The sequence below is a fragment of the Diospyros lotus genome, chromosome 5, assembly GCF_014633365.1.
Source record: "Diospyros lotus cultivar Yz01 chromosome 5, ASM1463336v1, whole genome shotgun sequence".
NCBI classification, from domain to species: Eukaryota; Viridiplantae; Streptophyta; class Magnoliopsida; order Ericales; family Ebenaceae; genus Diospyros; species Diospyros lotus.
In genome coordinates this window covers 14,993,321-15,020,570 of record NC_068342.1, presented here as the reverse complement: position 1 = coordinate 15,020,570, position 27,250 = coordinate 14,993,321, and the positions used below count along the sequence as shown (strand labels likewise).

The window sequence follows — 27,250 nt, the reverse complement described above, 5'->3', positions numbered from 1 at the left end:
AATCAATACCGAGGGCATCATAGATATGGCAGATCTCTCCACAGAAGGCGGGAACTCGGGGGTCGAGGCCGGCCAGAAGGTTCTTCTTTCAGGCAACGACATGAGCATCGTAGATACGGAAAGGCTCCTTGCAGAAGGCGGGAAGTTCATCAATTCCAGCGAGAGAAGATTTTCAGGCAATGTTGAGAGCATCATCGAGCATTATGCCCATCTCCCTATCGAAGGCGGCAAGTCCTGCGAGAAGGTTTTTCCAGACAATGCGGAGAGCAGCAAAGAGAAGGACAATCAGTTGGGTTTTCCTGGCAATGGTGAGAGCAGCAAAGAGGCGACTAACGTGGTTGCTGCACAAGGTGGCTCATCCAGCGACAACATTCCCCCGCGACAACAGCCTCCTCTTCCGCAAATTCTTAGGGATGACGCTGAAATGCAGCCCTTTCCGGATACAGCGGCGCCTGGGCTCGGAAGTCCATCGGTCTTCGACGATCTCATTGATTCCATTTTCGACAATGGCTCCGACTCCGATTGATCTCTTCTTGGTCCAATTCCAATTCCAATGGGACAAAGTCCCCAGTAGATGGTTTCCCAATTTCCATTGCCTTGTCTGCTTGAACTGTACACAATTTTGCAGCATGTCTTGTTATTTTTCTTATTTTAGTAAATTTACATATTTTTAAAATAATTTTCATCCTATCAAAATATTCGGAAGATAAAGCCATTCAATCCCTACGGGCGTAGCACGGTTAGTTCTTAGGTAACAGATTGCATCCAATGATGCAGGTTGAAGTCATGACAGTCACAGTGTATGAGTTTTACCCTTTTTTGAGAGTAGCTCCTTATGAGCATCATGCATTGTGTCTCTTATCTGGTGCACTATCATGTACCGTGATTAACCCTCTTACGTGTGTGGGATAATGTGTGGGGACCTTAAAATAAGGAATTTCACCTTTTATACTCAAGATAAGGCCATTCAAGCTTGATCTCTTTGGAATGGCATCCCTTGCGGGGCCCACCATTTAATCCCACAATTTTTGACAGGTAAAGTATTCAATTTTGATTTCTTGAATCATATTTTATAAATAATAAGATAATTTTATATATAATAATTCACTTCTCAATATACAATTAAAATTAATTACAATTTTACGTGAGATTACAATTTTTAAATAGTTATCTATTAAGATAATTATTCACTATACCCTCCAATATTTGCTCCATGATGAATATGCCTTGTTAAAAAACCTTTCCAAGCAAAATTTTATGAGAAAAAAAATTGAGTGAAGGGTAAAGAATACATTATTTTCATGTGATTGATAACTTTCTCTTAAAAAGATTTAATAATGTCTTTTTGTTATACATTAAATATTCTTGAGTCATCTTGTGTGTCAACTTCATAAATGCTATAGTTGGCAATGCCCTTGAAAATTAATCTACTAAATTATTACTTGATCATATTTATTGGACATTAATGTCACCTTTCCTTTAAAGATCGTGTGAATAAAAGAGTTTTGAAAAAATATACTTACTTCTATCACATTTGATGTAATCTCTCTGCATTTGTGTAATACATGAAACATTATCTTTATATAGTACTATTGAAGAACCATTTAGTGTGCCTAGCCGTTATATGAATCGCAAGTATCTCTAAATGATTAAAAAATAGTATCATAATAGTTCGTTTTTATAATATAGTAGTATCTCCACAAGACCTATTTGAGACCTATCCTTGTGTGGGTCTGACATATAACCGGCATTTTGCATGTCTAAGTAAATGTGTTTTGGATCCATGTGCAAGGTTACAAATAAGTCTAATCGTTCGTGAGTGACTCGATATTTAATTTGATAAAATTTTATTTGAGTTAGTTTTTATGATAAATGAGTCAAGTTTGAGTATAACTTTGAATCTCGATTTATAAACAAGTTAAGATTAAGTTCAGTAAAATTTAGTTCATTAAATCTTACGAACATATTTGATTAGAATTTCGTAAATACTAATAGATTCGATTAGATGCTCGTAAATATACTCGATTAAAAGTTGGCAAATAACTCGTGAACAGTATTATTTATAAATACATTAATATATTTATTTATAATTTTATAAATATATTATTTAACATAAAATTATCAAAATTTGAATTATTATAATAATTTAATTAAGTTGAATATGTTTAAAATTATTATATATATTAATTTAATCAGGTAATCAGGTTTTTAAAAAATAATTCTGACAAATTCGAACTCAAACTTGAGCCCGTGATGAGTTCAAATTTTTTCATATAAATTGGGGTAGATAAAATTTGTAGACCAAATATTTTAATTCAAACTTGATTTACCATTAAGTACATTATTTGAGATCAATTTCTATAGTATAATCATCCATCAACACCATTAGTTTACACCTCCTTTGAAATAAAAAAAAATTATAAACTTTTATAAAATTTAACCATACTAACTCAAATTCAAATGAATTCAATAACTTGAGTATAACAATTATTTGTAGCCAAACTCTTTTAGTATAATCTTATTCTTTACTTTTATTTGAATTATTAAATACAATTTATTTAATTAATTCTTATTCCAAAATTAATTTTAAAATATATATATATGTTTGTGTATTACAGACTATAAAAATATGTATATATGTTTTTTTTTCTTTTTGTTTAGCAGAGTTACTTTTTTCTTCTTATTTTAATAGCATTATTGTATCAAAGGCATTTTAGGATATAAGAGTAAATAAAATTTCAAGTCTAAATTTATCCAAAATACAAGTTTATAAAATTTAATTAAATTTTATATTTTAAATGATGTCATTTCAAATATAAAAAATTATTTATAAATAAATTTTAAATTTTATAATTAATTCATTTCAAATCAACCTTACACATATTAGTGAAAAAGAATTCATGCGATGCAATGCCAATATATTCTTTTAGTTTACTCTTGCATATATCTTGCTCTTCTAACTTATTGCTTGTACCTGTTGTCGTCTAAATAATCTTTGTATCCCACATCGAAACTAAGCAAATGAGCAACATTATAGAATGACTATAAATAAACATAGATGACCACTTTAAAATTCACATACCTAGACACAATCTCCATTACACTTGGGAGAGGTGCCTACCTAAGTTTGTCTCTAATGGCGAAGTCTATGTCATAATTTGTGATAGGTAACCTCGGGATTGGATCGTTAACCTTTTGACGAGTCCTAGTCGAGCATGAACCGAGCTCAAGTCAAGTTTTTAGACTTGAGTTAAGGTTGAACTCAAGTTCAGAAACTGACTCATCAAGCCAAACCCAATTTCAGTGAAACTCAACTCGATTCAATTGCAACTTTATCTAGGTGCAAAAAATAAATTATATCAACTATTCCATAAAGATAACATATAATATGTTTAACTCCATTTTAGTGTTTTCAAGTTGATATTAAACTATATTGTGCTAGCAAATTAAAAACAAATGATATATTTGGATTTGAACTCTTTGCAAGATACAATAAGACCAATTGCACTAAGTTCTGGTATTTTAGGACCAATAAGTGGTTCTCTATTGGGATTTTTCTTCACATCTAGTGATCAAACTATCATAGGAAAGCTTAAAGAATGGGTTTTGTCTATATAAAATTGTCTTAGCACTTTTTCCATGCATATGGACTAGTGAACTAAAATTCCACTTAATAGACGTTCAACTTCTAAGGTAACAAAATTTAATTTTATCAAGATCTTTTATTTCAAATAATTTTTTCAAAAATTGACAATTTTTTTGGGGCCCTGCATGAGTTTTAATAAGATTTAAATCATTAACATAGACCGTAAAAATGGAAAAATTACTTTCTATTTTCTGAATGAAAACACATAGATAAATCATAATATTCACATATCCAATCTTCAATAAATATTGACTACATTTGTTATACCATGTGTGTCTATATTGCTTTGTTTCCTATAAGAATTGTTGGAGTTTAATATAATATAGGCTACAATTTTGTACTTCAAGCACCTTGAATCCTTCTAAGGTTTTTAAATTTTTTTAGTTATCCAAATACCCAAATATCCATATAAATAAGTAGTATCGACATCCATTAATTGCATATCTAATTTTTCTGTAACTATCAGTCTTATAAGGAATTGAAACAAAACTATATCCATTATTAGAGAAAAACTTTTAATAGGGGTGTGCAAACAGTCAAACTAACTGATTAAACCTAATTATCAAGGAGTAAAACCGAACTGAATCAATTGATTAATCCAAAAAATTGAACTAACCGATAACCAAAAAAATCCAACTCAAATTGAATAAACCAAATAAATTAAATTGAAGAAATGCAAAAGAAAAAAAAAGAAAAAAATCGAAGTAACTGATAAAAAACACATAAAATCAAAGAAAACGACGTCATTTTATAAACATTAAAATAATATCATTTTAAAGTTCGGTCGGTGCAATTAATTCGGTTCTTCCAACCAAAAAACCAAACTAAAAATTGAAAATTGAATTTTTAAGAAAAATTAACCTAATCAAACTGAACTGATGCAAGAAAAAAATGAAATCGAATTGACAATAAGAAATCAAACTTTTGGTTTGATTCAGTTACTTTGAATAAATCAAACTTTTGCGCTCCTCTACTTTTCAATGAGAAACCTTATACTACAAGGCATGCTTTGATATTATTATGCTGACGCACAAATACCCATTTGTTTTCCACATCATTTAGTGTTTGCACTGCAGCTCCAAACACCTCACACTTTGATAATGAGCTCCACTTTATTTCTATTGCTTCTTTCCATTTTGACCAATTAATTATGTGTTGACATTCTTCAACATTTTTTATTCAAAATCTTCATTATTTTCTAGCAACGTTTATAGTTGCTACATAAGTAAATTTATCATATTTGATAATATTATTTTTCTTTCACATTTTCCTATAAATTGAGATCTCATAATTTTTAAGTAATTATATTTCTTTTGGAGATAAAACTCTTTTCAAGAGTATGTGAATTAGATAAATTATGTGTCATACTTCGTTTGACTCTTTTTTCGGATAACTTTGTCTTTTGAGCCAATAGGTCTACCATGTTTTTGATGTTTCTATTTATCATCTACTGCTATATTATTTGATTATCCTATCAGGACATAAAAATTTTCAAGAACATTTGCAATAGGTATATATGATTTTGTTACTCTTTTTCGTATCAACGAATGCATCTGATAATTAATTTGCGACACTTTGCAAGTAGATAATATTTTGAACTATTGATTAGTACATGAATCAAATTTAGATGAAGTAGGAGTATTCCATGTGATCTCATGTACCTTTTTAAGTTGTTGTTTTTCTTCCCTTAATGGTGAAAAAATTATCTCATCGAAGTGACAATCAACAAAACATGTGTTGAAAATGTCTCTTGTTAATGATGCAAGATATCTAATAATAGATGAAGAATCAAATCCAATATAAATTCCAAGTTTACATTGAGGACCCATCTTTGTACGTTGTGGGGATGAAAAAAGGGAATATACAACGCAACCAAAAATTCTTACATGAGAAAATTTTGGTTAATAATCGAAAACAAGTTGTGATGGAAAATATTTATCATAGAATGTATAAACTAAAGATGCAGCATGTAATATGGCATGGCCCCAAGTAGATATTAGTAGTTTGGATTTCATGAGTAACAATAAAGCAATTAATTGGAAACGCTTAATAAAGGATTTAGCTAAACCATTTTGTGTGAACATGTGTATATGATGCTCTATATCAATATCTATTGGCATGCAATAGTCATTAAAGTTTTTAGAAGTGAATTTACCAGCATTATCAAGATGAATAGTCTTATTTGGGTAATTTGGAAATTGCACTCTCAATTGAATTAGGCTAGGAGTTTAACAAATGCAACATTACATGCAAACATGTCCACATATATATCTGTGAATTCATTGTGAAAAACCTAGCGATTTATGATCAACTTATAAGGTATAGGGGGATGATCTAAGAACCAATTTACCTTGTGAGTAAGCAACACATATATATTTGTTTGATAAAAGAATCTTTTGGTTCTAGAATGGATGCCCATGTGTATGTTTAATTACTCAACGCATCATTATAAATTTTGAAGGTCGAATAGACTGTTGTATTCTGAACTTAAGGTTAATTTTTAATTTTATCTAGTTTTGACTTTTATATTAATTTAGTCATCAAACTTTAATTTTGATTTCAATTTTATCCTTAATCGTTTAGGCGTGTGTCCTAACTTACATGGCGGCTGATGTGGTATGTTGATGTGTCCAATAATAGACACATTAGCAAAACAACATCGTTTTGTTATGATATTGTTGTAATGCACAAGGCAAAACGACACCATTTTGTCTTGTGTATTTTGAAATCCAAGTAGTGGGTCAAATTGACCATAATCCAAAATCTGTTGTTTTTGCCTTTATCGTCGTTGACCACCTCCTCCTTCCTTACTCTTCATCACCAACGGCTTTAACCGCCAACTTGTTTCCATTAACAACGACCATAAAGGTAGTTTATCGAAAAAAGAAGAGAAATGGGAGAAGGCCAGAGGTCGAGGGAAAAAAATGGCCATGGCGAGACCCACGTCGAGAAAACGACAAGGCCCATGGGTCTATCGTCATTGATCAATTGGAATATGCCTTTCTTCTACCATTGTTGATGATTGAATATTCTCCAAAATCGAGGATCGCAATGACTGCCATGGTCAACGATTTGTGTCCCCTTTTGGCCAATGGCTCATCAACGTGGGTCATCATTTTGGCTTACCGATTAAGGCGAGTCTTCTCATCCATGGGTCGAATCTCAACATTACAATGGCCATCGACGCCATGGTCGATGACCTATGGTCACTGCCATGGCTGAAAAGCGTCATACTCAACGTGGCTAGCATGACTAAAGGGTTGAGACCTCGGGTGACCGACATCGATGAGAGAAGAAAGATGTGGTCGGCGGTGATTAACGAAGAATAAGGAGGTCGACAATGAAGAAAGGTGGCAACAACTGTTTAAGATGTAAAACCTTAGTGACCTAAGGTTGAAGATGATGGGTTTGTTTTGCTGATGTGTCCAATAATGGACACATTAGCACATCACCTCAGTGCCATGTATACTGAGGCACACACCTAACTAGTTGAGGATAAAATTAAAATAAAAGTTAAATTTTGATGACCAAATTAAAGCAAATATCAAAATTATATAAAATTGAAAATTGACTCTAAGTTCAAAATACAATAATCTATTTGGCTAATTTTGAATGCCCCAAATGATTATGGTAAAATATAAATGTATTTACATCAAAGCACTTTTAGTGCATAACATTTGACTCATTCTTTAATAATTTTACAATATAACTCTAAATGATATGATGAGAGTCTTTCTAATATATCATTCTAGTATGAGATAATGGAAGTAACATATAAACATTCTTCATTATAGTATAATTCTATCTTAATATGATATCCATTTTCGTAGATATCCTGAAAATTTAGTAAATTTCATTTCGATTTTGGAGAATATATAATTTTCTTCCTTCTAATAACATTGTGTTTTTTTTGTAGTCTTCAACTAAATTTGAAGTGTCAGATCTTACATTAACATTAGTTTTTAGTAATGTTAATTGAATGAAATATTTCTTCTTTTGTAGAATTGTATGATTTGTTGCACTGCCAGCTAGACACACATATTCACCATTCATTTTAGGATCACCCAAGGCTTTTGTGTAGTCCATGATTCTAGAAACGTATGTAAATTACATGAATTAAAATTTGTAAACTAAATATGCAAATACAAAACTAGAAATAAACATAAGTCATTAAACCAAAGTTAACTTTTAAACTAATGTTAATTGTTAAACTAATTGTAAGGGCCTACTCTCAAATATTCTCGCTAGTATAGAATATTCGAAAGGAAGTCATCACAATGATGATATAGAACATACCATATTAAAACAAATAACTCATTTCATTACTAACAACGAAAACTTAAGTAAGATTTAATTACATTTCCAATATCTCATAAGTCTAGGCTCGAAGGCCGTTCAAAATAAATAAGAGGCTCTAGTGTTAATTAACAAAATAAAACTCATTTCATTACAAGTCTCTCCAAAATGCTACCAAGGATCTTCAAGGTAAGACGTGTCTCCATACACCACTATCTCTGGCCCTTAGTCCCACTGGACTTGCCCCCAATAACAAATTTTCCTTTACCTAAAATGGCAAAGAAGATCAAGTGAGCCACAAGGCTCGACAAGTTTGAGAAACAAAGAACAATGAATAGGATCTAAGAACATGGTGACACTAAAAAGAGTAATCAAGGACTCAACAGTTATGTACAAGATTCATAGTTTATGAGTTTATCAATTCAAATTTAAATATATCATGCCACCATGTACCACTATGCAATTGTGTATAAAATTTCAATGTCAGTATCAAATCTCACAGGCTCTCAAGCCATCAATCAATACATGCAAAAGTGCATCATTTTAATAGAATCTCACAAATAAATATGGAGCCAACCTGTTGGGCTATGGCCACATTGTCCTGCGCTAAATGCTTTAGGATACACTTTCCCTCCACACAAAATAATAGGTGCATAAAGAATAATAATACGAAGCATCATAATATGATCATAACGAATGTGTGCAAGACGTGTCATGCATTCACTTCCACATATATATAAACATTATGAAATTTCATCTCACAAGCTATTGTCATACTTGCATATTTTCAGCCCATCTCACAACATTATATAGTTTTCCCCTCATATCAAGAATGCACACGAGACACAATAATTTATTCAATAATTGATTTAATCAATCACGAATTCTTTACAATTCCTTTGAATGCATACCAAGTATTTATATATATATATATATATTTTTTTTATACATATAATTTAAATTATTCAAATTAGGGCATCATCCATATACAATATATTCAGCTATATATATGTATATAAATATTTGGATATGGATGGGTTTTATTCGAATATAGTTATATACATGTTCGTGTTCGAATAAGACAGAGGCAATTCAAATGGTTTATATTATATGTACAAGGGGTGATTCAGATGGTGCATATGTTTATATATGTAGGTGATGATTCGAATGACGTATACATTTATATATAGGTGATTCGAATGGTGTGTAAATATATATATATATATGGGCTGATTTGAATGGTATACATATGTATATATGGGGGTTGATTCAAATGGGCATATGTATTTATATGGGAGCTATTGGAATGGTATATATATATAGGGGCTGATTCGAATAGAATAGTGAGGGAGAAGGGGGGTGATTCGAATGGACTTATGCATATGTGAGAGTGTGATTCGGATCACTCAAGAGACAATTTGGATTGGGCATGCGCATATATATATAGAGGTGATTCAAAATAGTAAATTCCAGATTTTTTGCCAAGATTGACGGGGCTATTACGGACTCAATATAAAGCCAAATAATGCAAGTAATATATCAAAACGAATCCTTGGATGTCTAGTTTACATCCCAACAAACCAATCTCAATACGAAGATGGGAACATAAATTACAGGCCAAAGAACACCAGGTGATCAGACTACACGAAAATAATAATCTACGAATTTCTTGGCAGAAGTTAATCAGGTTGTTACAGGCTCAAAATCTAACCAAATTATTCGAATAATAAATTGAATCAAAGCCTATGGATTCTAGTTTCCAATGCATCAAACAGATCTTAAATCGGATATCATCACAAGGAGATATACCTAAAAGAATTAAGCATGGTTAGATTCGCTACAGTATTGCATTCGGATTAATAGGCTTGCTTTGGTTGATATATTCGAGTATGAGACTTGGCATTTAGATATGTTGAGGCCTTGTGTCTTGTATTCGAATAGGAGGTGGAGGTATCCGAATATGGGTGTATTTATCTGGATAGGAGGCTGGTATATTCGGATTAGGCTATTTTGGCAATTTTGACATCATTTGGAAATTCGGGCATAACTCTCTCGTCCGAGCTCCAATTGAAATTATTTAAAATGCTATGAAACGAAAAAATAATTATCTACAACTCCTATTCGAAAATAATTATCTACAGAACGAAAATAATTTATTTTCGGGGAAGTTTTTTTTATTTTAATTACTTTTTTTATTATAATAAAATAAAATAAAAAAATACAAATAAATAAATTCTTTTTAAAAAGATACTTATATCTTATTAGTTGAATTTATTTAATAAATAAATTAGTTAATTCTTTTAAAAAGATACATCTATCTTTAAATAAATTTAATTAATTTTTAAAGATATATATCTTATTAAATTAGTTGATTGAATAACTAATTTTAAAGTATATGTATTTTTAAGTAATTTAATCAAATAAAATAACTAATTTTAAATTTTTTTTGACTATCAAAATGTTCCCTGAAAGCCAGCTTTCGGGGAATCCAGTGTTTCCCGAAAGCTGGCTTGGGGAAGTTTTTTTTTTTTAATTAATTTTTTTATTATAATAAAATAAAATAAAAAATATGAATAAATAAATTCTTTTTAAAAAGATACATATATCTTATTAGTTGAATTTATTTAATAAATAAATTAGTTAATTCTTTTAAAAAGATACATCTATCTTTAAATAAATTAAATTAGTTAATTCTTTTTAAAAATAAATTAGTTGAATTTATTTAATAAATTATTTTTAAAAAGATACATATATCTTTAAATAAATTTAACTAATTTTTAAAGATATATATCTTATTAAATTAGTTGATTGAATAACTAATTTTAAGTATATGTATCTTTAAGTAATTTAATAAGATAAATTAACTAATTTTAAATTTTTTTGAATATCAAAAATTTAACTCATGATAATTTAAAATTTAAAATTAGTTAAAAAATTTATAATTAGTTAATTTATAATTATTTAAAATATAGATATTTAAAAATAATTTATTTATTTATATTTTTTTAATTTTATTTTATTATAATAAATTATCTTCGTGTGTGTGTGTTTGTATATATATATATATATATACATATTTGTGTGTGTGTTCATTGGGAGAGAGAGATGGAGAGATGGGTGTGAGAGAGAAAGAAATGGGTATAATGAGAGAGAAAGAGAGATGGAGTGACTGTGCAGAGTAAAAAGAGAAGGAAGATGATATGGTGGGGTGACAGAAGGGTAAAATAGGATTTTTGAAAAATGATGAAAATTTTTGGCGGGGAAAGGCTGGGAAGAGTAAAACCCTCGCTGTGAATAGAACTTCCCTTTCTCTTTTTCTTTTCCCATATTCTTTATTCAACCCAATTGGAATTACACACTTGCCCTTACCTTTTTATCATGCATAACCTTTCATTAACTCATTTTAGACATTTTACATTTAATTTCAAATTCATATTAAATTTCAATCATTAATTGCAAATGAACTCAAGCTTAATCCATTAATCTACCTCAAATAAATTAGGCTTAACTAAATTAAGGCCCAACGATTCTTCTTTCAACTTTCACTTATTTGTATCAATTTTACACTTAGGCCTAACTCAATTTCAAAGCCCAATCCCCTTCATTCACAATTAAAATTATAATACATCTCAATGGCCCAATTCATTTAGACTTTTCCCACATTCTTAAATCCCATTTGAATAGACTTCCAAATTCTTATTTCCGCTTATACCTTATTTCAAAAAAAAAAAAATTTAATCTTCAATTAACTAAAGTAAAATTTTTGAGCTCAAAATAAAATATCCGAAAACTCCTAGACCCCTTAACAAGTCATTACACTAACACTAATTCCTATGATAATTTAATTAGTGCAGACATTTGTATCATCAATTAAACGGTCTATTTTTTCATATGGGTGTTTAAATAAATTTGACACATCTAAATTAGCAATATCTATTAGATTAATATAATCCAAATTTCCTAATTCTACAAAATTTGTTTCTTTTTTCTTCTTTTCCTTTTGTGAAGCTTGTGAGTCACAAGATACTTGATTATACAATAGGTATGCGACCAATGTCCTTTCATATCACATCTATCTCAAGTATTTTCACGATTCCTTTGAGATTTTTGCGGAGTCATTATTTCTTCTCAATTTTTTTTGCCATAATTTTTTCACTTCTTGTTGTATTTTTCTTTTGAACATATCCTTCACAATTCCCATCATTAATTTTGTTGAGACCACATCCTCAACCATCATGACCTCAACAACAACCATGATATTCATAATTCTTGTATACATTTGTATTCGCTTCGACGAATAATGTAAATAGTATGGATTGACAATTTTTCAATAAAAACTCATTATTTTGCTTAAAGCATAGACAAACATGATATCAATTTAGAATATTTTTAAATTCTCGCTCTTGATATTATTGTTGTAGGAGCATACTAGGGGCGTGAAATGTAGAGAATATTTTTTCTAGCATATCTATATTAATAACCTTTTTTTTTTTTTCCCACATAACTGTACTTTTGAATTGATTTCAAACAGAGCGGAGTTAATACTCACACACAATCATGAAATCTTGCAATTTCATATGCATTCAATCATATTGAGGTTTTGAAAGAATAACAGTTTTTTGATACTCACACCATTCCTTCATATTTTTTCATAAAATGAGTGGATATTTAAGCGTAAAATGTTGAATTTTAATTCTTCATGTAAAATTATGGTGAAGGAAGATCATAGCTTTTGTGCGATTTTTCTAGGTGCTTGATTGTCTTTCTTAATTATATTTTCAAGATTCTTGATGTCTTTCTTAATTATATTTTCAAGATTCATCTCATCAAAATGAATTTCGATATCAAATATCAATGTTATATATATTTTTTCCAAATATATCAAAAGCAACAAACTCGAGTTTTGTAAGATTCTACATTACCAGAATCTATAAACAATAAAATAATATTTAGCAACCAAATGATTAAAAAAAGTACTAAAATATAAGCAATAAAATAATTCTTTCATAACTGATTAGGATTATCTTCAGGATTAATCAAGATATAATGTATATGTATATATATAATTCTCCAAGAACCATTAGTTCTTCTAGAACTAATTAGGATTAATCTTCAAGAATAATCAAAATTTTTATATATAATTGAAGTATAATATCATTTAATATGTATACTGTGATTGATCTTCAAGATCATATGCAATGATTGAAAATTGAAAATAAAGAATACCCAAAGAATTGAATCTTTATACTGGAAGAGAGAGCGATTTATGTTTGTGGGCAAAAAGCTCCCAACTCCACCTAAACAACATAAAATGCCAAGCCGGTTTCTGCATGGAGAAAGCAATTTCATAATTATTGAAGAAATTGCCCAAGTGAAGGTGATTTATGCCCAAGGCGCCTAGGCCATTTAGACACAAACCAGAACGAAAAAACCAAACAGATATACTTATTCGACAAACAATAGAAAATCAAGTCACTCTTTTTGATGCGTTGAGTGAAAATTTTCCTCCAAAAAAACAAAGTCACCAACTAAAACACATTCAACAACTATACACCCAGACCATAAACTAAGTACAAGGTTCTGCAGCTTAGGACGCTACAATTCTAAGCTATAACATGGTAAACTGGAAGGCTGCGCAAGCCAAGAATTACAAACTTGTATACAAACTGTTCAATTCTTTAGCAAGAAGTGCATGTACACAGAGAGAACATGGCATTTTAACTTCCACTAGTACAACTAAGAATTGCAAATTTCAGGCATGTTCTAGCCCTTTAACATCCGCAAGTAGTCATCGATGATGGACATGACTGATGGCCGGTAACCAGAACCAAAAAGATTGTAATGGTTCAAGTAGTGGTAGAGCATATAAAGGTCTCTTCGCTTTTCAAATCCTGGTTGTTTGGGCATCACCTGAAAAATGCCAACAAATAAAGACAAAAGACCTAACTACCTTGTTCTATTAGATCAAAAAGTGGGAACTGATCAATTTTAAGGAGGTAATAGACCACGACAACAACCATTATAACCCTTAATCTCACCAGGTGGGGTTGGTTACAAGAATTTTAGACTTCAGCCATCTCCACCCACGGCCATATCATTAAGATGATAATTGAGAAATTAGAGAGAGAGAGAGAGAGAGAAAAGCAACTGCAGTTGTGACTATCCATTGTTATGCATATTGGCTTGAGGAGAATATCCCCAAATTACTCTTGAGACTTCATCTCTATCAGATTGGGTTTACCAAATGAGTTCACGCATATCTCTATCTAATATGAATTTACCTAATTACTCTAACTTGATCAATGGTTCAGTTTAAGAGTGACTCACACACTTGATTTATGGAGTTTTCTACAAGTTCTTTTAGGTATGGAAATTTACATGTTAACAGCAAAAGTTGTACTTCAAAGAGGCCACATGTCTGTTTGACCCCCTACAAATTAGACCATCATCTAATGGAAAACCTCTTCAGTTAGGCAGCACAACTTAATTTTCTAAATATATTTGTTGCCAGCCAATCTTTTGAACTTATTTATTGCTGAGACTTCAAAGCGTAAATGCAAACAAAGAAACAAAGTCAGAGACATGATACATCTATATGTCTTTGAGCTCAAACCTATTTGTAAGTCTAGAAACTGGGATACCTCAAAATATGCATTATAAAAAGATCCTCCAAATCCAGCGCACCATGACATGCCAAATTCTGCCTCATTATGTCCGTCTGGAGAAAATGAAAGGGATCAATGCACTCGTGCTTTAAAAACAGGAGAGATACACTAAAGTAGGAAAATGGAATTAGGCAAGTACAATAATCAGCTCTGAGAAAATTTGGTAAGTGATTCTTAAAAATTTGGTAACATAATTGGATGGAATAAGCAGCATCCGTATCGTTTGTTCCAATAAGGAGCTCTTTCCAACCAGCACCAACTTCTGCTTATATCATTTTTGAATTCCTCTCCTTATAAATTAACCCTCCACCAAATTCTTGATATCTTAGCTTGAAATACTTTAAAATTAGAAACCCCGGAATTTTCTCAGACAAGTGTTTATTATATGAACTCCTCTGCCTTACCAAAGATATACCAGTGCTGCATTCAAGTCTTTGACCATAAAATAGTTCTACCACTAAGCTTTATGTTAACTCATTTGCTACTCCTACTTATATCAATTAATAATTCTTAAAGAACCAGTAGGCCTTTGGGAAGCTTATTAACATGAGAAAAAAACTCAAAGCAGAAAGGAACTTTTATAGACAAAGCTAGCAGTAAATGAAATGGTATTGCAAACTGAACCACTTAAACTCACAATAACATGCAGGGTCAAGTATGACAGGCTCGCCATTTTTGTCAGAGCTGATATTACCACTCCATAAGTCTCCATGGAGTAGACATGGCTCTATAACAATATTTTCAAAGAGAGGTCCCATATTCTTGACCAGTCTCTGACCTGTTAAATATGACAAGCAGAAAAAAACAAATTTATTTTCCATAAATTTCTCTAATAATTCTAAATGCAAAGACATCCAGAAAAAAAATATATCTTGTGTTTGCAGTCCCTAATCTTTGTCTTCAGAGCTGTTTAAATTGTGAACTCCATGTGTGTTAATGTTTTTATTTCGTGGAGTTTTTTTCTTTCAGTTCCAATAACAAGGAGGAAGTTTCCCAATTTAGGTGGTGTTTGGCTTGGCCTAGCTTAAATTTTGGTCAAAGGGAGATTATAAGCTCTTCAAGAGCTTAAAATTTTTCTCTACTTGTTTGGCAAACCATGAAGAGCTTATAAGCTCTTTCAACGACTTATTTGGTAACACAATACCCTATAACATATTTTTTGCTAACTTACAAGCTATCTCAAAATAAGTTGGTGTTGACTAAGTATATGTCCAAATTACCCAACATTCTATGTCATACAACAAAGCTGCTCTTATAAAATTTTCCTTTTAATTTTGATAGAATCTTACTATCACATATTACGCTAGATAAACTTTTCCATTTTAACCATCTAGTCTTAATTCTATGGATAATATCCTCATTTATCTCTCAATCTTTTTGGATCATTGATCCTTGATCATTTCTTGGCATGACTTGATCTTCCAATTTTACCATAACATCATTCATACTTGTATTTTTAGCAAACTTACATCCCATATATTCAGTTTTAACTCTACTTAATTTAAAAACTTTAGATTATGAAGTGTTCCTTCATATCTCAAGCTTAGAATTCACAGCTTCTTTTGTCTCATCTACCAACACAACATCATTTGCAAATAGCATACACCACAAAACCTTTTGCTTGGACATGTTTAGTGAATTCATCCATTATTAAGGAAAATATTAAGGACTTAATGCAGATCCTTGATGTAATCCCATTATAATTGGAAAAGCCTCAATATCTCCTCTACATGTTATGAATTTCTACTCCATGATATATGTTTTTAGTAACTTGTATATAAGCAATTCAGATTCCTTCATTCCATAAAATACTCCATAAGACTTCTCTAAGAATTTTGTCATAATCCTTGTTTTTTCTCTTGCATTAGCTAGTTTATGTGTGTGCGCGTGCGTATACATATCTTTTTCCATCTTTCATATCAAGTCATTGGCATAAATTTTCATATGCTTTTTACTTTGCTTCACTTACTACCTGTTTTTTGCTTCTTTTTTGGCCAAACTATATCTCTTTAGGTTTTCTTTAATACAACATTTATGTGAAGTCTTGCAGCAAGCTCTCTTAGTTTTTGACTTTATCTTGTACCTCATCATTCTATTACCAAGACTTTTTTTTTGATTTGGGACTTCTCCCTTCATGAAGCTCCTAGTACCATTTGTGATGTATTTCAAATAACAATAGTCATTTCACTCCACATTTGGTTAGCCTCTCCTTCTACAATCTAATCTCTTCTACCACAGATTTTTTTCCCCTTGAAATGCTTCGGTTTTCATCTTTTAAATCCCACCATCTAATTCTTGGGTTTCGTTTTGTCATTTTTTCTCCTCCATTTTTTTGATACAGATGTCAATTACCAAATTTTTGTGTTGAGTGGTCAGGCATTCTCCTGAGTCCTGAAATGACTTTATAATGCTTGCAACATTAGCGGTTCTCTTGTCTCATAAAAAAATAGTCTATTTGTATGGTTGATACTTCATTTTATAATGTGATTGTGTTCATCCCATTTTTTAAACTAGTGTTGACTAAGATAAGTTCATGTGTTGTGGCCAAATCTAAAACAGCATTACCCTCATTATTTCTTTCTCCAAATCCATGTACATCTCTATACCCATTCCTTTCTCTACCCACAATCATTTAAGTCACCTCCTATAATGATCTTCTCTCTTCTAGGTATCCCTTATACCAACCCTCTAAATCTTACCAAATTTTTGCCCTTATCTCCTCTCCTAACCCAACTTGCAGTACATATGTACTAACAATATACATAATTTCTTCTCTTAGAACAACTTTAACTGCAATAAGCCTATCTCCTATTCTCCTCACATCAACAACCCCATCTTTTAAAGTCTTATCCATAATAATCTCCACTCCGTTCTTTGTCCAATCCTTCCCCAAGTACCAAAGTTTATATCCAGATCCTGTCAAAATTTCAGCATTATCTCCAACCCATCTTGTCTCTTAGAGGCACATAATATTAATTTTTCTCCTATTCACATCTACCGCTTCAATAATAAATAAATAAAACAAGTACATGGGCTGGCCATGCAGCTATATTAATGCTCCAGTTCAGATGCTAATATAATTAAAACAATAGAATGCAATGGCTTTAGCAATGAAGCAAAGGTACAAGAACATCAGTTTCAAACTCTGATGGTATGTATTCTTTATCTAATGATTTTTCTACATAAATTAGTCTATTAAAGTCGTACCTAATAATCCTAGTCAAGTATGATATGACAAGAAACCATTTTGAGACACATTAACTAGTTAAGAAAACAAATACCTCTTTCATAAATGGTGGAATCACCATATTGATCTCGTGCCAACTTCAGTTGGTAACCCAATCTATGCTTTGCATAAAATTCAATCCAATCTGATGTCCAAGTGTTTATCTGTGGAGTACTACAAGATAATAGGGACTTCAATAAAACTAAACAAGTGCATACATCATCTTTTTAATGCTAGCCGTGCATGTGCATTAATTACTTGGTGTTAAAATACCTCCCAATTACAAGCCCCATCTGCACGTGTGTAAGTAGGTGGGTGGGCGTTTTGGTTGGGGGGGGGGGGGGGGGGGGGTTATGACTCCAACCCTTTATGTACTTGAAGTTAAATTGTTGATCGAAAAATGCCAACTATCAAGTCAGTTGGAGAGGTCTCAAAGAGAAGAAGTTGGTTGAGGATCCTAGGAAATACAGGAGATCAACTGACCACACCAACAGTCAACTCTTGCAATCGACTGAGGGGCAACAGAATGATTGGAGTGATAGACATCGACTTTTGGAAGGAGATATAACATGGCTGAAACAAGATTTCTTAGATAGTGTTCGAATGTCACACATATATTGTTGACACATGAATTCCCATGAAATGGAGTCCACAGTGTGATCCGTGCAAAAATAAAAAATAAAAAATTGTTAGAAAATACACACCTTAGCACATACTATGAGGCATACTGTCTAGACCGGATCATATAGCCTGGTAGATAGCATCTAATTATATTGAGTGCACACCCAACAAGAATAACTTTATTAGTAAAAGAGTATTTTATACCTAGTATCACCCGAAGTAACCAACCTTTAGGGATGTGCATGAAAAACACAAAAAGAGCTTCTTCCTTTTCAAGGAATTTATTGAATTTTCTCCATTTGGAAAATTAATCAAAAAAATAGCTTTTTGACTGTTCCTCATTTGGAAACCATTAAGGTTACTCAGTAAATAAATAAATATATATAAACAAAAAAGATCATCAAAACTAAACAAACCGTGGCAGCCCAAGGGAATGGGTTGTCACAAAGGGTGCAAAGTAAGACAACTGTGATAGTGCTCCCCAATTATAATATACCTGCCAATGGTGTTATCAACATCAAAGCCAAAGCCTTTCTCTGACTTCCCTGCTTTATGCATTTCAGCAAGTTTCCTCCCCAATACAGACTGAGAACTACAGGATGGTCAACTTTCAATTGAGAAACATTAACAAATCATCAAGCCACATAAGGTTTTAACCAATCACCTGACCGGCTCTAGATACACCAAATTCAATAAATTCCATAATAATATATGAACCACCTGTTGGAAAGGCTCCTACCTAAAATGCATTAAGAAAAGATGAGTGAGTTTTCTATGGTTGTATAGCTATGTGACACACACACACACACACACACACACATATAATTATAGGCAAAGATTTGGTGAATGGAAAGACACAATAAATTGTATAGCTCAGAAACTTCCTTGCCTTAAATGGTCTTGGTACATGGATTGACTTGGTTTCATACATAGCACCTAAACCCAAAGCCTCTCCCTCAAACATTGAGGGTCCAATAGTCCTGATTCCAATTTTCAGGGATCATCTCAGTCAAGTTAGTATACCAAAACATGTCAAGATCGATTCATGAAGATGAAATTGTACAATCTTTGCCAATAATATTATCTTACTTGACCTAATAATTTATAATATTAGATTCTATGAACATTCCCCACGTATCTGACAATCTGTCAAAACTTAAGTTTTAACATTCTAAATTAAAATTTTGCAGTAAGTCTCTCTACTCTACATTAAATTACTGCAGTTGTCTCTGTATACAAATATAACGCAATGACTTGAACAGAAACCACTGTACCTGTTTGTTTTAACAAAGAAAGAACCAGCATCAGTGTCATAGCGATGGGCAAGATTGATGCAACCACCACCAATAGGACTAATCCTTGTAATCTCTGTAGCCTTTCCTTCAGACAGAATCCACTCACGTATTGGATCATCACCCATGGCTGCCACTGTCAAATAACCAAAACCAGGGAAATATCATTGCATCAAAATACAAATACACCCTAAGAAACCAGTGGGGGGAAAAACTGCGCCTCAACAGATCAAGGCCTTATTACCCCTGAAATTCCACAAGATCACTTCAACATGTTTCAATTCATTAAACTGTGGGAGATATTTGGCATGCTTCACAATCAAAATTCTAGACATCTTAAGAAAAATGGGCATCCAATCCAACTCAACATGAGATGTATGGTTGCTACATGACAAAAAAATTACTCCACAAAGCTCCTATGACAACTAATACCTATTTTTCGAATGAAGAAATGAAAAAAAAAAAAAAAAAATCTACAAGCAATATCTCAGTGGACATCCATTGAATGTTAATGAGTAATGGCCCTATTCACCCTTTGACAATACAAATCCATACAAAAGAACAATATAGCAAAAGTTTTAAACTGGATGGCTTCCCTAGCGCAACTGCCTAGCAAAGGAAGGATGAGATAAAGTTGCAACACTATCTTCATACGGAAAGGTCTCATGAGATGGAAAGGAATGAAGATAATTGATATGGTTGCATTCCATCACATAGTTGATATTGGGAAACCATTGTAAGTATGACTCCCACCCTTGAAATAACATGCCAAAATAAAATTCCATTATCTCATATGCAGCGATACCGTTAAGTGACACAACCTGTGTATACAATAATTCTAAGATTTTCTGGATAAAAGTTACACATTTCCCATGTACTTCGAGATGTTTGTCATTCGTTAAATGGGTTCAGATAGAAGATTTCTTCCTTCCATCCTATGACAAGTGAAAAAGGGCTATTCAAATTGAAAGGGATTAGACCACTAACATAGTTACAGAAGCATCATAGGAACAAAGGGGAAGAGTTACATATCCATTAGTGTTCCAGTATCAGTTTAAATCAATTAGAGCGAATTTACAGCATACATGAACCACAAAATTTTTGGAAAAAATAAAATCAACTTCTGGTAATCTACCAAACCCCAATCTTGGTTCATCAAGACCACACAATACATTAACAGTCAGAAAAAATATAAAGATGATAAACACAGAAAAGGGGGGGGGGGGGGGGAATAGATGAATAATGTGTTGTCTCCAGAAATACACCAATTGGAGCCCAGTATAACTCAAAAACGAACCGTCCGAAACAAGTAGACACAATGGAAAATCTAAATTGGAACTAATTGGTTTTCTCACAAACATCAAGAATTTTGAGAAGCGCGAACAAGAATACGTAAGTAGGATTGCAGAAAGCGTAATGTGTTCGTACTTACGAGCTAATGGTCTGCGTTTGGTCAAGAAGGGTCGACGATGACAAGGCAGAGAAAGAAAGCAAGAGCTGGAGCAAATGATTCCCAGATGTCCAACCATTTTCTCTCTCTCCGAACAGGATTCAGAAACACTGGGCCTGTGCGTCATTTTATTTTTATGGAAAATAAAATTTATTCAGAAAGTTTTTTTATTTTATTTTTTGCTTAAGTTTTCAGAAAGTAATTTACTGGAATATTCCATATAGAAAGAATTGTCTATTATATTTATAATAATAAATTTTTAAGAATAATTTTTTTGTGAAAAAAAATAAATTCTTTTTTTTAATTAAAATTAATTTTATATAATATATATTTTTTTAAATCTTAAAAGGTTTGATCGTTACATTAATTAATTTCGCCAATAATATATATCATTATATTAGTTCTCAAATTTTATAAAATTTGAAAATTATTTTTTTAAAATTCTATTTTAAAATACTATCAATTTAAAAAATTGCAAAAATAAATGTTTTTAATAATTTAACTATTTATTTATTAAAAAATATATAAACATAAGACAATTTTAAATCATACACCAACAATACATACAAACATATATACATGAGAATACACATCATGTTTATAAGAGAAGAGTGGCTCCCAAATGGAACGCTCGCAATAGAGTGTCATCCAAAAAAAATAAAAAAAACTCTCAATACAAATAAATTATCTATCCCTAAGATGCATAGGAGAAGATATCAAATAAATGTCAAAGAAAATATTGAAGTTAGGGGCAAAGGACTAACTCGAGTTACAATAACTAAGGCAATACATTATCACAATCCTGACAATTTCGATTTCAGAATTCTCTAAGTATCAAGGCATAACAAAACCATGAATACAGCACCTTGATATACTTAGAAATCATCTCCTTCTTTTTTCATTGTGCATGCCTAAGCCCTACAACCCAGTTCTTAATATCCTTATCCTCCCCTCTTTCTTAAGTATAAAAACTCTTTCAAGAGCAAATGTGGGGCATAATCATCCTCTGTGGTTTTCTGTTTTTGTTTTTGTTTTTTTTTTTGGCTGATATCATCCATTGTAGTTGCAGGTCAACAACTTCTAAAACAGCTGATAAGAGGATTCAACTGTCATACCGTTAATCCAAATATCTATTCTTGTTGATTGGTTTCTTGCATCATCAAAGAACAATTGCAATTTTAAGAGCTCTTGAAACTACAGACACAGTGAAAATGAAAAAACACGGTCACTATACTCAAAAAAGAATTTCATCAAAGCCCATCAAACTTCTGAGAAACTGAATCTCATTCCACTCTCATCATCTCAAATTTCACTTGAAATCATTCATGACTGAAGTCCTACATAAGAAGTACAGGTAACAATTCAAAAAACAGTGAACCCGTTGCCTCAGGAACAAGGCCTATTGCATTGATCCTGTCATTGCTGCGTTTCTGCTTCTCTGTGAGCAGCAAGTTCTTGGCCACCACTTGCAGCTTCAGGTTGCAACTCGCTGCTGCCGTGCCCCTCTGAATTCCCGGCACCCGGCAGCATCCAATGCCGAGAATGGGCACCACCAAGTGCTGCCGATCTGGCATGCTTCATTTCCTGTAATGGCAGCCTGCAAATCGGGCAGGTGGCCTGTTTCCTTAGCCATTCATCGATACATGCGAGATGAAAATTGTGGCCACAATTCGGCATGATTCTTAGTTCTTCCTTCTCTTGGTACTCCCCTAAACATATTGTGCACCTGAAGATCAGCAGTAAATTGATCAATTCTAGACAGGAATCTAACTTGATTATGGTTTTTTGTGTTTTTGTTCTCTTGTTTTCATATTTTCAGAAATAAGAAATAATAGAGACTTTGAAAAAACTGCCATTTCCATTTGAATATGACACTAATTTTTTCCTTGTTTTTCCAAAGTAAGTTAATTATATGAGTCTTATGGAAAATAAGGTCATATATAGAATTCATATAACTGACTCCACATAAGAGAATAAATACTTGGAATATTGTTTTTGTTGATGTTTTTCTAAAAGTTAGTATTTTGAACGCACAATTTCCATAACCAGTGCATCCTGGGTGTAATTACGAGTTTATCTGATTCCAAAACCTGAAAATGGATGCCAGAGCTATAACCAACTGGCCATGCTCTTTCCTATAATGAATTTTGAAGCATCCATCATAGGATTAGGACTGTATACAAGATCATACAGACCAATTGAGGTCTCTTCTGCTACGAATGGGAAAAATTACACCGGATTCTGTTGTGGATCAGAGGAATAGGTCTTACCTTCAATTAGTGCCAGCAAGATGGGAGAATGAACTTACTGTGCATCTTCTGGAGAACTGAAATCCTCATGGTTGAACTTCATCGTTGGGATTGCAGCAATGACCACCAATTCCAGCCCGCTGTTTGGATGCTCCGGCTGTCAAGAAAGGATGAGAAGTTAATATCCAAAGCTCCCGGATTCTAGCTTCTGGTACGATAACTTCTTATCATAAGGAGATAACTAAATGCCATCAGTTAAAGGACTTGTCCGAAGCACAAGCTTAAATGAGTTTCAACAATGTTGTGGGAGTCCTTGTACAACTATAATGCAATCAAATTTATTTTGTAATGAGCAGAAATTGGCAAAGGTTTTACATTTTCCCCCAAATGCTGTACTGATGATCTTAATCTCCTTTTCTGCAAATTGCACTCTGCCATGTACATCTACATTTTCTGTTCTTTTTCTTTTTATGTATGCGAAAAATTTACACCTACATTTTCTATTGATCTAAAGTTTGATCCTGGCAAAAAGACAATATGATTGTTCAGATTGCTGTTCATTTGGAACTTTTATCAAACACAGAGAGATCAAACAAAAGCCTGACCAATACCATAGAAAAACATATATTCTGGGAAAGGCATCAAGTGAAGTGTGGAGGATCAAATTTATATACCTGTTCAAGATCAATCATGGAATCAATCTCAAACATTCGCCTGGATTCGACACCCCTGATCCTTCCACAGATGAGCCTGGTGCAGACGAACACAATGAAAGTGGCACTCATCCCAAATCCAATGACCGTAGTAATCAAGTTCATGCCTGAGCCAAGCATCTCCACCAGCCAAAGAGAAAATCAAGGAAGAAATCCAGAATTGCAACACATTTCCAGATCAGGATCCATCTGGAAGTGAGAAGCTTCCCATAAAATTTTGGGAGCAAGCAACCAAAACCCACATGGAGAAGAAGGAAAAGAAGATCAAGAGCAAAACAAACAAGATCGACAAAACAAACCCAGAATCAAATCCATCAGGAGACTGAAAATGTGAAGGGGTATTTGAAAAAATCAATGAGTAAGGAAAGAACCCAATTCAAAGAAAAGACAAAAACACACAAGTTTAACAAGAAGCACAGGTTGAAGAAGAACATGGGAATCAACAAGGGCCTAGATCAGAGATTCACTATCACTGCAAGAAAATCCTTTGCCCTTTAGGGTTGACTCTCACAGCTAAGACTACTGGGAGGATTGCTGATTGAATGGATGGTGAGGATGGGAGGAGCATGGCTATGGTGGACCCAATAGAATTCTTTCTTGATTTCTATACAAAAACAATTTGTAAAGACAAATCTTGAATAGTGGATCTTAGTATAGTTTCTCAAATTTGGAAAAAATTGGAAGTATTTGTATTTGTATTCGTACTTAAATTTATATTTTTTTCTGTAAACAAATCATTTTATATTCTTAGATAAGAGGAGCGAAGAGCGTCAATCCACCCGAAAAAGGTGGGGTCTAAATAGATTCCTCAGTCATTGACAATTCTATGATTGGCACAAAATCTTAGGCTGCTTTGCTTTTGCATCATACATATGTTGTTGTCTCTCCACTCCACTCTATACTCGTGGCTTACTTTTTGGCTTAGGCCTTTTGAGAGTTCACTCTCTAGCTACCTTGTTTGTGGGATTCACTTTCTTCTCACTCACTTCAATGAGATATTTTTCAACAAGCAGGAAGGAAGAATGCTTGAAACACTGACAAAGGTACTTGTTCTATGATTTCAGATTCTTTGTCTCAAACCCAAGTTCTTGCTTTTCTTTCTCCTTTTCATTTAAAAAAATATTATGTTGCTAATCTTGGCCTAGCTCGGATAAATGTTAGAGGACAAGCATGCAGGATTAATCCTAAAATTTTAAGGGTTCTAAGCAAAACTTTATATGAAATTCTCTATGATTACATTTAAAAATAAAATTACATATAACGAATAAGAATAAATTTTTTTTACTATATAAAAATATTCAAAGTTATTAAAATAATAGTTTAAAATTCATAATATTTCACTTCAAATTCACTCTTTTAGTATTTTTAGATAAAAAATCAACAATTAAATTATTACAATCAATTTGTTTCAATATATATTTTTTGATAAAGACCATTATCAATCCATTCAACTTTTCTTGTGATATTGTTGACGAATATAAGATTTTATCAATTTCAACTTCGTGAAATTTTGTTTTGCAGAGACAACTATAACTTGTATGGTCAGAAATATTCTATACGCAATCACACATTCGGAAAACAACAATTCATCGTTTTCATGTAGTCTAACACTTCAATTGTTTTTTTGGTCTCTTTTGGCAAACATCTCACAACTTTCAACTAAGAAAATAACTACTCAATCATCATCTGTAGAATATAATTTTTTCAAATCAAATAGAAATCTAAAAATATTTTTATATTCTTGAAATTATTCAAACCTACACATAAGCGAAGAAAGAGTTTGATCAATTACATATAAGAAATAATTAACTCTAAAAAATTCTTTAGCTCAATGTGCTATCTCATAATTGGTATTTTTATCAAATTATTGTTTTTTTTCTATGAATAATACATTTTTCTTGAAAAGTAAATTCAATTTCCATTTGAGCAACAATTTCTTTAGCAATAATCATGTCAGATTCAAATTCAATTTCTCTATAGATTTCAAAAAAAGAAATGAGTGCTTTCAAGTGACTTATAGCAATATCAATGATCATATCGTTACTTTGCAACATTTTACTTACTCTATTAATAACAGACAATATATTATACCAAATAATCATGCCAAACTAGAACTCAAAATCTATAATGTCATGTAATAGACTTTTATAATCTTGAGATGCTTTAAGGTCATCACATGTTTCTATCAAGTGAGTTAAAGCAACTTTTATTTGTGGAGCTTGGAATTTTATTAGTTTAATACTTTCAACTCGACTTTTCCAATGCGTTTGTGATGGTGGCTTAAGAGTCAGGCCTTTTACATTATCTTGTAAAATTTTTTATCGTTTTGTAGAAGATGAAAATAATATATATAAGCATTGCACAATTCTAAAAAAAAATTAACCTTTATGTAAGAATTTGTCATATCACATAGTGCAAGATTAAGACTATGACAATCACATAAAGTGTAAAAAGCCATTGGTTTTACTTTTAATACTCTTCTCTGCACACATTTATTCTTTTTTTCCATATTAAAACTATTATCATAACCTTGACCTCTTAAGTCACTAATATCAAGTTCAAGTGTTTGTAAAGCAATTATCAATTCATCAAACAGTTATTGCCTAGAAGTATCGTCTACTTTAAGGAATTAAAAAAAAAAAAAACTCTTTTACCTTAAATGGACTTATTGAGACATTTACACATCATATGATTAGAAACATTTATTCTTCATGACTTATATCAGGTGTAGAGTCAAGTATCACTGTAATAATATTTTGTTTCTTTAATTGTTTTAATAATTGCACTTTTAATCTCTCATGCTAACATGAATATGAATTCATTTTGAATTTTGTGACTCAGATAATGATAGTGAGATTTCTTTTTTTGAATACGTTGAATGTATTCTTTCATAATTAGATAACTCAATGATCATTTCAATCAAACCTAGAAAATTTTCATTATTTTCGTTATATAATTTTTCACTACTTCCACAAGATACCAATTTATTCTTATTGAGAAAGCTAACAATTGAAACTATTTTTGCTAAAACTTCTCTCTAGTGTTTTATATCTTTGTTGATTTGATCTTACACAACTTTATCAATTGTTAAA

The 27,250-nt window shown here is 31.9% G+C and overlaps 2 protein-coding genes across 3 annotated transcripts; both read right to left on the bottom strand.

The window, feature by feature from the left end:
• Nucleotides 1–13,387: 13,387 nt before the first annotated feature.
• LOC127802810 (protein-ribulosamine 3-kinase, chloroplastic) lies at nucleotides 13,388–21,306 on the bottom strand. 2 transcript variants are annotated; one of them, XM_052338840.1, is made up of 9 exons: nucleotides 21,179–21,306; nucleotides 19,729–19,882; nucleotides 19,344–19,434; nucleotides 19,119–19,193; nucleotides 18,951–19,039; nucleotides 17,889–18,007; nucleotides 15,245–15,385; nucleotides 14,584–14,660; nucleotides 13,388–13,852 (listed from the first exon to the last, which is right to left on the bottom strand). In XM_052338840.1, the coding sequence occupies exons 1-9, from the start codon at nucleotides 21,273–21,275 to the stop codon at nucleotides 13,706–13,708; spliced, it is 990 nt and encodes a 329-aa protein (XP_052194800.1). In that variant the 5' UTR covers nucleotides 21,276–21,306; the 3' UTR covers nucleotides 13,388–13,705. The 2 variants fall into 2 exon arrangements, with proteins under 2 accessions (XP_052194800.1, XP_052194802.1); XM_052338842.1 differs by lacking the exon at nucleotides 19,119–19,193.
• A 1,156-nt stretch (nucleotides 21,307–22,462) lies between these two features.
• On the bottom strand, nucleotides 22,463–24,827 carry LOC127801095 (RING-H2 finger protein ATL80-like). Its single transcript, XM_052335948.1, has 3 exons — nucleotides 24,120–24,827; nucleotides 23,505–23,602; nucleotides 22,463–22,922 (listed from the first exon to the last, which is right to left on the bottom strand). Exons 1-3 carry the CDS (start codon nucleotides 24,276–24,278, stop codon nucleotides 22,613–22,615), a joined length of 567 nt encoding a protein of 188 aa, XP_052191908.1. The 5' UTR covers nucleotides 24,279–24,827; the 3' UTR covers nucleotides 22,463–22,612.
• Between the last annotated feature and the right edge of the window lie 2,423 nt (nucleotides 24,828–27,250).